The 16,372-nt window shown below is 34.8% G+C and overlaps 1 protein-coding gene across 2 annotated transcripts in view; it reads right to left on the reverse strand.

Moving 5' to 3' along the window:
• Mfe2 (peroxisomal Multifunctional enzyme type 2) overlaps positions 1 to 16,372 on the reverse strand; it is a 668,623-nt gene that overhangs the window by 469,967 nt on the left and 182,284 nt on the right. For both annotated transcript variants that reach the window (XM_090390952.1, XM_090390951.1), the window contains exon 10: positions 2,588 to 2,650. In XM_090390952.1, coding sequence (XP_090247078.1) covers positions 2,588 to 2,650 — 63 coding nt within the window. The remainder of the gene's footprint in view (positions 1 to 2,587; positions 2,651 to 16,372) is intronic.

Raw genomic sequence — 16,372 nt, forward strand, 5'->3', positions numbered from 1 at the left:
CAACACATTAAATATAATAATTATGGTGAAGCTGGCCTTTCTGATCATGCCCTGAATACCTTACACAGAATTGACTGGAAAACCACCAGGTGTCTACATCACACTAGAACATGGTATGAACGGAAATTCAAGGAAGCCTGTGAGGTTATTATCAACCACCTCAATCTGAACAACAATGATGGTCTAAAAATCCCAAACATATGGAAGGTATATATTCGATCTTCCTCACCAAGAACAACTATAAACAGGACTGTAGAAAATCTAGTATTGTAAATCAAAAATAAGAATTGTAACATTAAAAATAGGACACCAATTGTTTCTGAAAGAAAACCATCCAAAAGAATGTTTATTCCTGTCATTGTAAAATAGAATTTAGCTTGATGTAATTTTTATTTTTATTTTATTTTATTTTACCAGAGGTCACGCCAGTAGAATAACATGTGATCAAATCATTATTTCTCTAGCTTACAGTTAATGATGTAACTCAGCTTGTCCTGTATATTTATGTATGCTCCAGATGATGATCTTGATGTGAAGATCGAAACGTCGGGATAATAAAAGTTTTTTAACACGGTTGTAAATTCCATAAAATTTTTAAAATGAATGCTGATCACCATGTAACCCTAAAAGAAAGGAAAATATGACTTCTCCAATGCATCCACCTTGGTATCACCACCTTTGGGTTTGGTTCCCACTGATGAGACCTCAATAAAGGTCAGAACAGGTCTGGGTAGTGACCCTTCCCTTAATGCATAGCATTATACATGTCTGTAAGGAGATGTGCTTTGCATTATGGGATACTAAGGCAAGTGATGAGAACTTATACCACCTTTACGAGTTGCCCCAGTCTTGAAAGTACTTCAGGTGCAAACTTTGTTTGCTTACACTTGGATAAAGGATAAAACCAAATATATAAAACCAAGTGAAAAAACTTCCATAAACCTATAATTTACCTTACATAAGTGAAAAATTAAACATGAATGACACATTTAACTACTTAATTATGGATTAAGTAGTTTAATTGTGATAACAGCTTGTGTTCCTGTGTGTGTACACGTGTATATTCCTGATTGATGACCTCGATATAAAAGTCTAAATATTGCTGTTAAAGTGTTCAACTTAATACAAAGAAACCTTATCTTAGTTATTCTAGTTTAAATCAGAAATTACTCCAAATATATTTAAATATGGTAATTTTATACTAATTTAGCTCACAAAATATACAGAAATCATTAAACTGTAAATTAACAATTCACTCACATACTTTCAAATAAAAACTGTACAATGAAGATGACTATGCATTGAACTCAACTAAATTTAATAAACTCACAGGGAAAAAAAACAAACGACAAGAAATGACATCACAATAATCCATACTGGCACTCCAAACTTCAAGTAAATTTTACACTTTTAGTTCTCCATAAGTGGACTAAGCAAAGTAGGTAAACTGTATCAATCCTAATGCTGATTTAGTTTTGCTCATTCAAACTTTCCTTTTCAACAGAAATAAGTGTTTCCAGTAGTAGAGAGAACATCAACAGGAACACTTATTACTTCGGAAAAAAAAAAAAAAAAAAAACATGGTTATGTAGCATAATAGAGGCACATAATTTTTTTTTTGGTCTAATTATAAATGACAGAATTATCAGTTAGTTTGCTTCTTTCATCAATTAAAACAAAGAAATACTGTAACAAGTAATTTCAAAATATCAGCACATCCATTTCATATGCTTCTTAATAACACTTCATTTTTTATTTTATTCTTAATTTTCCACAGTTTCAATCCATATTATTCCATAACTCAGGATATTTCGTCACCTCTATCTCTGTGTTCTAAACTATCCATTCTCAGCTGTTCTTTTCAAGCAATCTTCTCTACTGCCAGTCAATGTGTGGAGTAATGTTACATGGAGTGTGACAGTTAGCATACGGGTTTTTCTATAATTGTCTAAAGATAAGTAACTTCTTATAACTTTACTAGAAGTCTACCTTTCCTTCAGTTTTTTTTTTTTTTCCACCATGTAACTAAAATCTTCCATGCACTAAGAAATTAGTTTCAGAACTGCTCTACTGCAATGACAACAGTGATAAGCACTAATATGTCACATATGCTCTAATTCCCACACTAATTCATGATCACATTCATGTCAATATTTTGCAATATACTGTAAAATAAAATATATTTTATAAATAAAGCTATACATATTTCTCTTGAATAAATGTTCAAAAAATACATGCTTGAGGACTATCTTTTTGAAGGTGCTAGAAAACAGCAGAGCTGCCTCTCTACTGCACATGAGAATACTGTTGCTTCCAGTGGCCTTATTACTGATGATAATGATCAAAAATATATACAAAAATAGAGATGGAGTAATTGGCAAACAACAAAATAATTATAGACAATTCTTACATTCTTTCCAAGATAAGAAATACACATTTAACTATAAATTTATTTGGAGGAGGGGGGGGGGGGCTCAGTTATGCAGAGTTAATAGGAAGGGAACTACATGGCATGAAGACATTCAATTGACTTTACATTTAATATTTCTAATCCCAAACATAGTTTCATGTTGCTATTTATTATTACCTGTTTCTGGAGTAAGTGTACTTGGAGGGATAAAGGCTTTTCCAACAGATCGCTGCCAGCAATCTGGAAAAAAAAATTATGAAAAATAACACACCAACGTTAGCCGAAGAAAGAAGCTGAAATTGATCTTAATATTAAAAATATAATGATTTTATCAGTAATGGGAAATACTATTCCAGTTTCTTTGAAGGAAAAAGTGCTGTTCCAAGAAAGTGAATCAGTTATATCTAGAGAGTTATATCAAGATGTGCTTTGGGAACTCATTATTTTCAAAGCACATCTTGAGATAATTTAATGTACTGCAGGTCAACACTATGGAAGAAGGGTGATACTAGGAGAGAAGAGCTAAATTGAAGTGAAATGAATATGAAATGAAATCAAAATTAAACATTCTAAAAAATAAAATAGAAAGGAAGAAAATCAATCTGATTAATATATATGAAAAAGGTCTATTTTAAATAGTAAGTCATGTTCAATTACTATTATAAAAAGTGGAGCACTATAACATCACAATAATAACTGTACATTTATGGTATTGCTCCAGCAGCCAAACAATTACCAGAAAATTCCAGGAAGCACATCACTCACACCAGCTATCATACCTTCTCTTTAATTCGTGCATGCTAGATGTACTCACTTCAAAAGGAGTGGTTCCATTCTATCATTGCTCTAAGAGAGAAATATCTAGTTCTTATACCCCTCCCCTTAACTACAAAGGAACACTAGACTTCGATGGTCCCCTTGTCTATCCACCTTCACTATACCTCCAAATCAAAATATTAGAATAATCAAAGAAAATGTGTTGAATGATTTGCAATTCTAATTTACTGTATAAAAAATAGATATTACCAAATATGAATTAGCATAATCTAAATCAACATACTTTGTAGATTGTATAACCATGTAAACACATGCTATATGCTTGAGGAGAGCATAGAAATAGCATATATTTCAGTAGATACAGAATGACTTGTGTGTGAGGAATCGTTTGCATGTGGATTTCAGTTAATCATTTGCTAAACGTGGGTCAAACAAGTGACATATCAGAAGTTAAGAAGTTTCATATGGTGTTTCTACACACAAAGGCCAACTGAATGGTTTATAGCTAAAGAACTGAAATGGTCTCAAGCAAAGCATGAGTAGAGTATTGAGACAGTATTCTAATGACTAGATATTTCAAAATAACTGCTGCAATAGCAATCAAAAGGTAATAACTACATCAAGAGATGAAAGGAGATTGAAGAATATTGTGAAGAAAAACCACTTCCATAGTGTAAGGTATTTTCACAGGAGATGGAAAGAACTAGGTGTGAATGTGTCTAAATCTACAACATTTAGACGACTTTACAAATTGGGTTTTAAATCATGTGTGCCTAAGATGAAGCCACTTCCAAGCAAAAGGCAGCTAGAATACAATAGTGTAAGCAAAGACTGTTGTGGGGAGGGGGGGGGGCAATCGGACTGAAAAAAGGTGCTTTTTAGCAATGAAAGTATATTTGTGTCCCATGGTCATCAAGGGAAATGTGTTTGGCATCTTAAGCATGGATCATTTGATAAAGAATGCATGAAATGTTTGGTGAAATTTGCAACCTCTGTCATGGTATGGGCTTGTATGACCACAGAGGGTTCAGGTAGGCTGTAAATTGTGTATGAAAGAGTCCATTCCAAAGTGTACCAAGAAATTTTTGTGCATTTATTTTCGCATTATTCTAATATTTTGAACCACGTTAAAAATTCCAACAAAAGATTCCAGAAATTTAAAAGGATTTTTCGAGTCAAGATAAAACTGGTTCTTATTAGAAACTTAAACAGTAGGAATAATCCTGAATAAAAATATTTTGTGAAAATGAGAACATGACACTACTAAAAGTAATAGCGCATACCCACTTGATTTCTACTCAGGGAACTGAACCAATCATTATTAACATTAAGTTTTAACATAAAGATGTGCATAAACTCACATGGAGAGAGCATGATGAAAACAGAAGTCATAACTGCATTATCATCAACAGTGATGTTTTCAGACTGAGTTCAAGAGATGATAATATACAAGAGATTTGAAACAGGAAGCTACTCTGACCCAGTTTTGAGCATGACCTTCCTTTATGCATTGCTGCTGTTCATAGTTAAGTGTTTATTGTAGCATCGATATCATCATGAAACTTTATAGCATCAATGGCTATTAAGTTCCATGTTCATTACACAGGCCTACAAAATTCGAGTCATGAAAAGTTGCCTGGAAACTATTAACTGTTCCAGATTTATTTTTGACTACTGATTTCAAATATCTCTTCCATTTTTCTCTATCGTATAAGGATTTTTCACAAAACGGATCTCAATATTACAGTAAAATAGCTTTAAAATGCATTACATTAAGTAACAGTATTTAAAATTGTCCATAAACGTTTTTGGAATGAGAGTATTGGAAAAAAATGTTTTAAAGTAATTAAAGATTAATCTTTAGTACATACTTCATATTTCGTTGTGGTGTCTTTTTCCTTCAAAGCTTCTTTTGTGCAACATTGGGCAATAGTCCACCATCATGTTGACATTCCACCTGTCCTGATACCTTCTTTCCATCTCCTTGATGTCTTGGTGGAATTGCTCTCCTTGCTCTTCGCTGACAGTTCCCCGATTCTCAGGAAAGTAGTCTAAATGAGAATTGAGAAAGTGCACTTTTAAGCTCATGGAGCATCCCAAATCTTTGAATTTCTGTAGCATGTCTTCCACAATCATTTTATAAGTTGGGGTCCTTGTGATTTCCTAAAAATTTGGCCACCACCTCTTTCAAAGCTTTCTATGCTTCTTTTTCAACAGTTGCCATTTTTTCTTCAAAGTTTATCCTTCATTAGTTTCCTGATGTCCGGACTGATAAAAATACCTTCTATCAATTTTGCTGTAGATAATCCCAGAAATTTTGCACAGATGTATTTAAAACCCTCTCCTTCTTTCGACAAAGCCTTGATAAATTGCTTCATCAATCCCAGCTTTATGTGAAACGAAGGTAAAAGGAATTTTTCCCAAGCAACGAAAATTTCATGTAATACATTTTTACTTCCAGGTTCTAATGTGACTCTTTCTGGCCATTCCTTCTTGATCCAATATTGCTCTCAATCTCGGCTGTCCCATTCGCACAAAAAGCACAGGTATTTGGTGTTTCCTCTTTGTTGTCCCAAAATCATAGATATGACTTTAAGATCACAGCAAACTGTCCATCCATGATCATTGTACTTAAGTCTGCTAAGAATGAAGGTTAAATTTTCGTATCGTTCTTTCAAATGCACAGAACGTGCTACTGGTAGTGAAGTATACTTATTGTAATTATGGAGAAGAACAGCTTTAAGGCTTCTTTTTGAGGAATCGATAAACAACCTCCAATCGATGACCTCATATTTTACATTGAATTTGCTTATCAGTCTGGGAATATCGCTACAATAAACTAAATCACCTTCCTTTGAAAAGTAAGGAAGAAAATCTTTCTTCTTAGAACATATAGCACCTTTCAGAAATATGATTATCTTAGTAGTCAACAACTAAAATTCAACTAAAGAATCACACAAGAAAATGTGTCTGTGATAACAGGAAAGTCATCCGTTATCTTGCTGAATCAGATTCAAATTACCCACCTGCACTTTCATCTGCATTCCTCCCTCCCTCTCCCAAGAATGAGAAGTTTCGTTGAAATTTCTTTATTTACATAAAAAGGCACTTCAAAAAAAGGACTTATACAACTAATGAGCGGTAAATAAAGGAGAATGAAAATAAATACCAATGTTGCTGAATTTAAATCCAAATACTATTAATAAAAACGATAAAATTAGAAATTGGGTAAAATTGGTGGGTTATGGAATTTTTTTTACTATTTTTTCTGAACTCAGCACCTAAAAATCTATAAGAACCAATTATTACTTCTCAGATAACTTTTCCATCGCAGGCCTGTGTCATTAAAGATAATGATGCAATACAATTTGAAGCTTTTATATATAAGATGCTAACATAAAAACTTTTATAAAAGTTCTTTTGAAGTAAATTTCCTTTTTTACACTTTCCAAAAGAACAATGGAAAAAACTGTAAATAGCGGGAAAGTGTAAATAGCAAAATTGTGCACAGGTCTGGTCTCCTGGTTTCCGTTGTGATTCTGATATATTGGAGAGTACAAAGGAGAGTGTTAAAAATGATATCAGGATTGTGGAATACTGATTATGAAGATAGACTGAGAATTTGTAGACTGCAAACAGAAGAAAGAGGGGTGATATGATTGAGACTTACAAACTTCTGAAAGGGTCATACAGGATTGCAATTGATAAAACTTTTCAATTTATAGAGAGTGGGAAAGAACGAGAGGGCATCCTTGGAAGCTGAGAATGAAGGCTGCCAAGAAGGGTGTGAGGGCTAGATTTTTCTCTTAAAGGGTGGTGCATAATTGGAATGGATTGCCATTGGATGTTGTGAGTGCAAGCAGTGTGAATGAATTCAAGAATAAGTATGATAGCTGGAGTGTGTAATATGTGGCCTCCCTCGATGAGTCTCTGACTCCCTGGAGGTCTCTCTTAATAATATAATAACACTAGATTACAAAATTTAATAACTGAAAATAAAATAATTTACAATTGCTTACATTAATCTATTTAAAAAATCTTTAATTGTTGATTGTTTATGCTTTTTTTGCACTCATAAGTTCCACCTGCCTCTCCACAGTGTATAAGGCATTAAATGCCCCACTGTCTCCTGATGCACTTGCAATATACTGTCTCAGTACCCAATGGGTACCTGTTAGTAGGTACCCACTGGGTACTGTTGTGTGGAGAAAATGTGATGAGTCATCCCCTTTTTCCAACCCAACATAAGGTTACCTCAGAAGGAGTGGATAAGGACATGCTTATGCCTCCAGACAGAAAATGTGCTCATCAATGACCCAAGAACATGTATACATTCAGATTTGTAAATTCCAATCAATGTTAAAGTAGCCCATAAACCAAATAGAGAGTGACTGTATATTTATTAAAGTAGAAAATCATGTATAAATTCTAAAAAAAAAGAATTCTAAAAAACAAGCTAATAATAGTTTTAGGCCATGTCAAAGGCAGTTCGTGGCCTTGGTATCCAATCGGCAGCCGCCGTGCGTGTGACGACACCATCGAGTGAGGGCACTGTTTTGTAGTATATAGGTTTCGGCGGGGATTTGAATTGTCCTCTTTTCTTCTCGTTTCATCGGTACCTGGTTTCCTGTGCGGAAGGCTGTATAGTTGTGAAGAGCTTGCCGCCATCCGTAGCGAGAGTCTTCCCTTGCTATGTGTGCTACGTGGATCAAAGCTGCAGCTATAATGCGTCCAGATTCCTAAGAAGAAAGGGCCACTGATGAGTTAACGTCAATGTATAAATCAATGTAAATGTGTTTCGTTTCGTGTGGAACAAAAGAATAGTGAAGCGGCCATTAAAGAAAGTATATTAAGGAGATCCGAATATCCAAATAAAGGAAGAATGGTAAGCAGAAATCTTTTCATATTAATATCGGAGTAACCGTGGAGTAAGGAGAACTGATCTTTAAGAACACAGCCCATTTCCATGCAGTGTTACAAGAACTGTCTGCATTTTGTTTGGACATCTTGTCTATATCTAGCAGTGATGACAGCACAGTGATAAAAAACACTGACTAGGCATGCAGTCAGGAATACATATCCATACTTGAAGTAGAAAAAGCCATCAAAGGCTTGAAATGTGGAAAGGCAGTAGGAGTAGATGATATTCGACCAGAAATGCTGAAGTATGGTGGTATAAGAGTCTTACAGTGGCTGCACTTCATAGTTCAGAAAGCCTGGACAGAGGGACGAATTCCCGATGATTGGAGTAGAGCTCTCATAGTACCCATATATAAAAAAGGGAAATAAAACTGAATGTGAGAATTACAGAGGTATTTCCCTACTGAGTGTTCCTGGCAAGATCTATGCAAGAATACTTGAGAAACGGTTGAGAAGAATTGTGGAAGAAAAGCTTGGTGAAGAACAAGCTAGATTCAGGCCAAATAGAGGCTATCAGGATCAGATCTTCACTTTACGACAAATAGTCGAGAAAGCATGGGAATATAACAAAGATCTGTATTTAAGTTTTGTCAATTTGGAAAAGGCATATGACAAGGTGCCAAGAGAGAAGCTATTCAATACGCTGCAGTTATATGGTGTCAATGGGGCATTATATCAAGCAATACTTAGTCTTTATTTGAGTTGTAAGTCAACAGTTAGAATTGAAGGAAGTACAGGAAGATGGTTTAATGTTAAATCTGGTGTGAGACAAGGATGTACATTATCCCCTCTGTTATTCATTATCTGTATGGATCACATTATGAAGGAATGTGGTATTAAACCTGATATCAAAATTGAGATGTTAATGTCAGCTCTTTGCTTTATGTGGATGATGTTATACTTCTAAATAAATCCGCTACAAGTCTGCAAGATTCTCTGACTAAATTGAATAGCTGTTTTAATAGATATGGTATGAAGGTCAGCAATAAAAAGACAAAGACAATGAAAATAGGCAGAATCATTGAAAATGTCAACTGTGTTGTGAATGGAGAACCTGTGGAACAAGTAAAACATTTCAGCTACTTAGGCACGATTTTTACTGAAGATGGTAAATTAAATATAGAAATAGACAACAGAATCAGCAAAGCTGGTATGGTGGGAAGTCAACTGAATAAATTCATATGGAATAAGAAAGAAATTAGTCGGAACACTAAATTAGCTGTATACAAGACAGTGTTCAAACCAGTTTTAACTTATGGATCTGAGAGCTGGGTCAGAAGTAAAACACTTGACCAAAGACTAGAGACCGCAGATAAGAGTCCTGAGAAAGATTAGAGGCGTGAACAGATGGCATCAATGGCAATATCATATTAAAAATGAGGATATTAGGAAAGAACTTGACATTGTCAGCATCCAGGAATGCGTTAGCAGAGCTAATCTCAGGTGGTATGGTCACTTAAATAGAATGGGAGAGGAAAGATTAGCAAAACAAGCGTTCTCTGCCAGGTTGGCAGGAAAACGACCCACAGGAAGACTAAGACATAGGTGGATTGATACGGTACAAAGTGCCTTAGACGATAGAAATATAAGATCTGATAATGTTGGAGTCTTGACAAGTAACAGAGTGATTTGGAGGAAAATTGTAGATAGGAAGTTAGTAATGATGTAATTTTTTCATGTAGTACTGTCATATCCTATACACCCCTTGAGGGTACATGGCAGGAATTTGATGATGATGATGTCTACATCTAAGAAAAAGGCATCTTAGGCTTGAGCCAAGTAGGAGACCGAGGCTACGAACTGTTTGTGTCTAAAGGACAAAAATGTTATACTGTTAAAACCTAATTGAATGCTAACTAAAATTTTGGGGGAGGATTAAGTCTAAAATATAAGAAGGAGCATTGCCTCAAGGAATCTATGCCAGAGTTATAGAATTGACTTGTATATATGTGTAATTTGCATGTGATAGAAAATAGGTAATTTAGTATATGTTGTCAGAGTCTGAGGATAGTTATATATAGAAGTGAAGGATTTGTGTTAATATAAAGGATTACAGTGTAGAAATTTTGGATGTGTTAAATTAAGAAAAGGAGGGAACTCAGACTCTATTTTAATTAAAGGTTTAACTATCATGTATCTTTATGTTTTGTGCTAAAATAAACGTATCTCTTTATGTGTAATCAAATGAGTTTGTCATGTTTTCTGTGGATTGAACTACCGCTTGGAAAATTACGAACCGCGTGTAAAAGGGGAATCCACTAGTAACATAAGAAGCGGGACCACGACTGCATACTTCATGATCCCTACATTTTCTTCCTAAGTAATCTTGGATAGTGTACCAGAATTAGTTGCCGGCTGGCGCAGTCATTAAATAAAATAAATCTTGACGGTAAACGAATTAACTGATAATAACTAATACAAAATTAATAACAAAAGATAAAGTTTAAGATAAAACAATGAGAGATAAGACACAAAGACGAAGATATAATAGTACTGAATGAAAGAATGGGCTAAGAATTTGCAGCTTAGCTGATGAAGTCTTATTTCTATTGGCTTAAATTATAAATACATAGGTACAACATGATGGGATTTCATGCGGGCTGGGGCATCATCCAGTAAACAAGACCTCTACTGCTTCTCAGATAACCTGGGCAAACAGTGAAGTCAGTACTGGAACACACCTAAATTCAATATCAAGAAGAAAAACCAACCCAACATAAGAACTGAAGATAAGAACCATCAACATAAGGAATATTGTTAATGGAAAGGAAATTGAACTTCCAGAAGAACTGGAACAGTACCACTTGGACATAACTGGCATTGCTGACAAAAAAAATTAAAACAGGTGAGATCTTACTAAATAATAAATAAATAATACTATAAAATAAGTATAAGATATTATATTCAGTCAATAACAATCAAAAAAAAAAGGAGTAGTGATAGCATTCAACACAAACATGAACAAACTTCTTGATTGGAAGGCAGTTGCAAGTAGTTATGTGAAACAAACTTCAAAGCAGGAATGTTGGTTAACGAAACTTATTTGTGCCTATGGTCCCACTGAAGGTTCTAAGGAAGAATTGGGGAAATTTTGAGTAATTAGAACAGGCAGCTGACAAATAAAATGGAAATCATGGTTCTTGTTGGAGATATGAACTACAGAGAATGAAATGAATCCTACTGGGCATATAGGATTCATTGATTCAGCTGGGGAGATATGTGGTGAAGTTGCCTGAAAAGATAGAAAAATAAGAATCCCCTGTGGATATGAATATTTGTGACTGTTAGGAGGAAGATGAATATTATCACCTGGTGCAAGACCACTGCCCCACTTACTGGAGGCCCGAAGTGGCTTGAAAAATTTTCATGGTCTCTAGAGCAAGGTTTCCAGACTATGTAAAAAAATGAAAAATACAAAAAAAATATATAAAAATTGATAAAAATGGAAAATCTTAGCCCACCCACAGTACAAAATGTACTATAGGTTTACAAAACAGCCTTTTGTGGGTATAAGCAACATTAAAAAATATGCGAGACAAATATGATCTATGCAGAGCTAGGCAAGGACAACATCCTCTCTGTAAGCTCTGAGAAGACAGGATTGCTACAATTTAATTTCGCATGCCATATAGCTTGTTTTCTTTATTCAATTAAATTTGATGCCGAGAGATTAATTTTTGCCTTATAATCTGCCTGTAATAGATGTAAAAGACAAATGATGGGTACGTCAGGGATGAGCTGACCTTGGCTGCAGTGTCTGCTGCCTTATTTCTTTAGATCTCAATATGGCATGCAGATGAATCAAAAGCTAGCTTGACCTTGATTTTAAGTACAAAGACCACAAAACACAGGATCTATTGATCCTTTTGATTTTAAGAGTTTTATTAAGAAGAGTTACCACAAGGATAACTGGCTTGTAGTGGCTAAACATTCATGACGTTGCTTTTTGATCTTTTGATGTCAGCTATTCCTATCATTGCGAAGCAGAATCCGCCAAAAATTGGACTGTTCACTCACTAATAAAAAATGCGAGCTGAATTTAGACTGACATGAGACAGGTCATGTTTGCCCTAGTGATGATTAGCAATGAGGCCACCAGAGATTAGAGGAACCGCGAGTTTGGACACATGGCACATGTATTTGGTCAAGTGACCAGTGGAGTGAAGCTACTATCTGTGGGATTATGATTGAACACGTCTAAATCAAAATTTTGTCTAGCCACTGTAACAATACTATTCATGTCTGGCATATTAAAAGGCAGCACAGCTGGAGTTGCTTTTGTACTGTTACAGTGCAACGCTCTGGCAATGAGGCCACCAGAACAGAAGCATCACGGTAGCCATTGAGACTCTGCAACTGCTGCTTCCTATGCCAGACCATTCAGGTTTGCCATCCTCGAGTATTAACATACTATGACGTAAATGAAACAATGAACACATGTAGATATAACAGGTGACCTGGACAACCTAGTATGGAGTGCTGCCACCTGTGAACAGCTCTACAATCTTAACTGAGTAAAAATCTTTTTTTGAAGTGTTCCAATCCATCAAAAATAAGCATGAATTCTTTAAATTAGAGCAGTATATCAATATAAATTTACTAATATTAAGTGTTACAACATGTTTGATAAATGTATAAAAAATTATAACCTCTCCTATGATGACCAATCAGATGCTGATTCGTTTATATAATGAATTTATCAAAATGATCAACCATGCTAATGATAAATCCAAATGCAATAAAACAAAACATGGTAAAAAATATCTATATAAATTCTGGATCAATGACGAATTAAAAAAATATGATAAGGATGAAAGAAAGACTTTGCAATAAGCACAAAAAAATCCATGCAATTTAGTCTTATGAAAATAACAATGGAAATTTTGTGAAAACTTTCAAGGAAAAGATCAAACATGAAAAACAAAATCTTCCTTTGAATGAATCACTGTATGAATAACAGGAACAATGAAAGAAACTGGTAAATTCCATAATCAGAGATAAAAAGCCTACGAAGGTTGTTTGAAAACTTGGTAAATTTCCAATAGACAGCAAGACAATTCATACCACTGTCAGCATGTATCATCTTTTTCGTGCCCCTGACAAGCTTTTAGCCCAGTGCAATGCGTAGTTCTCATTTGTCAAACATTTAAAATAACCGTGTTCACATTTTTCATAAAAATGGAGAAAAACAAGTTTCATACAGTGATAAAACACTTTTATTTGAAAAAGTGGACAGCTGTGCAGATCAAAGTCGAGTTAGATGCAGTTCATGAGGACTCTGCACCAGCATTATAGAATATTTATTTTTGGATAAAGGAAATTAATGAAGGAACTATGAAGGAAATGATTGACAAAATCCATGGTATCATCATGGAACACTGCTGAGTGAAAGGGTACGAGAATGCTGAGATTGTAGGCATCTCAACTGAATGGGTGTATGATATCCTGCATGAAAAATTGCACATGAAAACGCTGTGTGCGCAATGGGTGCCACAATTGTTGATTGTCGATCAAAAACGCATGAAAAGACATTACAATGCAGTGTTTGAAGATGTTTAATCACAATTCACAGGATTTTTTGCGTCAATTCATGACTATAGCAACAAAACTCCGATCCACCTATACATAAGTCCAAGCAGCGGTCAAAACAGCAGACAATGCCCAGTGAAAGAGCACCAAAAAAGCAAAGATCGTTTTGTCACTTGGGAAGGTGATGGCCACTTGGGATTCCAAAGGAATTATCATGACAGACAATATTTGGAAAAGGGTAAGACAATAACAGGAGTCTATTATGCATCATTGTTGGACCGTTTAGAAGAACTGAAGAAAAAACAGACAAGATTACCACACAAAAAAGTGCTTTTTCATCAAGCCAATGCACCATTGCAATGGCAAAATTGCATGAATTGAGGTTTGAATTGGTTCTGCATTCACAGTATTCTCTGGACTTGGCCCCATGTGACTTCTTCTTCTTCTTCCCAAACTTAAAAATTTGGCTTTGTGGGAAAAAATTTTCTTTGAACAAGAATGTCATCAAGGCAAGTTTGACTAGTTTGCACAATTTGATGAATCCTACTTTTTAAATAGGAAGAAAAAACTGGAAACTCACTGTATCAAATGTATAGACCTCAATGGAAACTATGTTGAGAAATAAAGGTGATTTTTTCCAAAAAAATTTGTAACTTTTTTTTTATTATTTTTTTTTAACCAAACTTTTCAAACCCTTGTACATGTATATTCCTAAACAGCAATGACATAACATTACTCAATGAAATGGCATAACTTTTAAACTGCCAGGCAAACAAGTGATTGTGGGTAAAAAGCATATTAAATAAGATACTTAGGTCTATATATTGTCAGCAGAGTGAAGTGCAATTTCCATGTTGTTTGTATAAATAAGATACATCAACATGGAAATTGCAAGATATATTGACTGACAAATTTTCTAACCATCGGGTTAGAAAATTTGTCAGTCAATACAGAACTCTTGAAATGTAGAGTATTCATGGATAAACTCCTCAATCCAGCCTGATAACACTTGCTGAGGTGGAGAATGCTTACTTTACTTCCTATCCAGCATTGTATTCTTCCACTGAAAAGCAATATACCATCATTGATATCTTGCTATTATGGAAACTTTATACAGCTGTTTAATATATCAGGAAAAACATTATAGAATTCCATGTATAATGTGGATTATAATCTACATCATGGGAGAAACTTGTTAGTAGTTCCTTTAGCCAGCAGAGAGAAAGAGATTCCATGAATCCTATTGAAATGATGATAAAGTGTTTCTTCAGATTACATATTTAAAAAGCTTTTGAGAGCCTGTATTATGATATTAAATACTGTTGAAATATATTTCAGGCAGATAAAATTGTTAACAGATGAAGCAATTATATACCAGGAAAAAAATACAGGGGTGGTTAAGGGTCAAAGCTGTATAACTGAGAGGAGACCTCCACATAGCCTTTCAAGGAATGCGGGGAACCAACCAGGGCTTCTGACCTGGTGTCCAATCGTCACCTTCTCGTGGTGCACCCTGTTGAGTATCTACTTGGGTACTGAACGAACAAGAATGGGCTGGCAATTTGGGATTTAGCTGACCAAATTGTATTCTTATTGGTTAAACCAAAATAAAAAATGATGGTACAACATGACAAAATTTCATGCCAGCTGGGACGTCGCCCGGTTAAACAAGCCCTCGTTGTTTTCGGCAGGGAACCAGGGCGAACAGCAAAAAGTCAGCTACTGGAACAAATCTGAAAACACACCCCAGCTCGACATCACCAGAATTAAAGATCAATACTATCAACATAAGAAGCTTGAATGGCAAAGAAATTGAGCTAGTTGAGGAATTAGATAAGTACAGATTGACATAATAGGGGTGACTGAAACAAAAAAGATAAAAACTAGAGAGATCTTTCTGAGCAAAAAATACAAAATGTTATATTCAGGCAATGATAATCAAGGAAAAGAAGGTGTAGCCATAGTATTCAACACAAAATACGAGGCTAATTTTCTTGAATGGCAAGCAGTCTCAAGTAGAGTAATGTGGGCAAATATGAGAATAGGGAACTGGACAATGAGACTTATTTGTGTCTATGGTCACAAAGAAGGTTCTACTAAGGTAGAAATGGAGGAATTTTTGAGGCTTTAGAAAAAGCAACTGACACAATGAAAAAGGAAAAGTTAGTCCTTGTTGGGAATCTAAATAGCAGAATCGGAAATGATTGGAAGACAAAAATATTTTGGGAAAATTTGGAGAAAAGAGTAAAGCTAATAATAATGGCAAATACCTGTTGGATTTCTGCTCAGGACATGGACTGGTTATTACTAACACCATGTTCCAACATAAAATGTGCACAAATTCACATGGAGAGAAGAGGCAAGGAATAAGAAAAGTCTCATTGACTATGTTATTGTTGATAGTGATGTTTTCTCCCTGGTGCAGAACACCAGAGTGTACAGAGGATTTGAAATTGGAAGTGATCACTATTTAGTTTTGAGCAGGATAAAATTGAATTTCATATTGAAAAGAATAATATGTAAGAAAATTTTAAAGCGAATAAAAGTTGAGCAGCTCTCAGATGTGAACTGTAGACTAAAAATACACAAAGATTATTGAAGAAAAAATGAGAGTTTGAGAACAGGAATCAAACCTTGGAGATTCAGTGGCAAGCCTTGAAAAAAAACCCAGATTGATTCAGCTAGAGATGCATGTGGAGAAGTTGTCTGCAAGGATAGAAAAATGAGAACTCAATG

Source organism: Typopeltis vanoorti, chromosome 3, assembly GCF_054136105.1.
Source record: "Typopeltis vanoorti isolate ZY-2024b chromosome 3, IOZ_Tvanoo_1.0, whole genome shotgun sequence".
Taxonomy (NCBI): Eukaryota; Metazoa; Arthropoda; class Arachnida; order Uropygi; family Thelyphonidae; genus Typopeltis; species Typopeltis vanoorti.